Genomic DNA, 852 nt, shown 5'->3' with positions numbered 1-852 from the left:
GGGGGTCTGAATACTTTCCGTACCCACTGTATATATAGGCTATATGATGCATTTTCCTTATGGAGTAACTTGCCAAGATCTTGGCTTCATCTTGAATATTCCCCCAGAAAACCATGCTTTTTAACGGATCTGCAGAGGATTCCCCATGCAGGTGTGGAGAATGAGGAACCCCTGAAGAAGCCCATTCATTTTCACACTAACTAGCATCTACTCCATTCAGTTGTACGATTGCTTCACGATTGTCTCAGCATTTCACTGGGCGTTCAAGAACGCGACTACAAAACATGTAAAAACATAGAAAGCATATAACGAGCAGATACCAAGTGTGTGACTAATGAAAACTCCCCACAGCACATTCAGAGCGCGTTATTACGGCGGAGCCTGAGCGAGCAGGGCTTGTCTCTGCGTCAGAGAGAGTTCCCTTATCGATTGGCTGCTCCCTGTGCAACGCGGAGGCGTATAAAATAGGCACTTTTAAGGAATTTCACAGACATTTAGTGGGTTACACGGTGTGGAGGCTGGCTGAAAGATTCTCTCGTACAATTTCCGTCAATCTCAAGTGAAGAACATGCAGAGCTGCGCTAAATCCTGGCGTGTTGTCATCAGCAGGTCGATGAACGCTCGCGTGCCGTCCAAGAATTTCAGCAGTAACGGGGATGTTTTTAAGAAACTTCAACGTTTAACCGCAGATGTGTCTGCAAATGTGCGCTGTATGGGCACCTCACAAGTTTTGTGGTCTAGAAAGATTGAACGAATCCTGCCGAGACACGATGATTTTTCTGAAAGACACATTGGACCGGGTGACAAAGAGAAAAGAGAGATGCTTAATACCCTTGGACTTGAGGTAAACCC

At 45.9% G+C, this 852-nt stretch overlaps 1 protein-coding gene across 1 annotated transcript in view; it reads left to right on the top strand.

The window, feature by feature from the left end:
• Positions 1-364: 364 nt before the first annotated feature.
• LOC107577325 (glycine dehydrogenase (decarboxylating), mitochondrial-like) overlaps positions 365-852 on the top strand; it is a gene marked incomplete at its 3' end in the record, with an annotated part of 3265 nt that continues 2777 nt past the window's right edge. The window contains exon 1 of the mRNA XM_016263415.1: positions 365-844. Coding sequence (XP_016118901.1) covers positions 569-844 — 276 coding nt within the window. The remainder of the gene's footprint in view (positions 845-852) is intronic.

This window comes from Sinocyclocheilus grahami, unplaced genomic scaffold, assembly GCF_001515645.1.
Source record: "Sinocyclocheilus grahami isolate Dianchi unplaced genomic scaffold, SAMN03320097.WGS_v1.1 scaffold5743.1, whole genome shotgun sequence".
Taxonomy (NCBI): Eukaryota; Metazoa; Chordata; class Actinopteri; order Cypriniformes; family Cyprinidae; genus Sinocyclocheilus; species Sinocyclocheilus grahami.
This window is presented reverse-complemented; position numbering and strand designations above follow the sequence as displayed.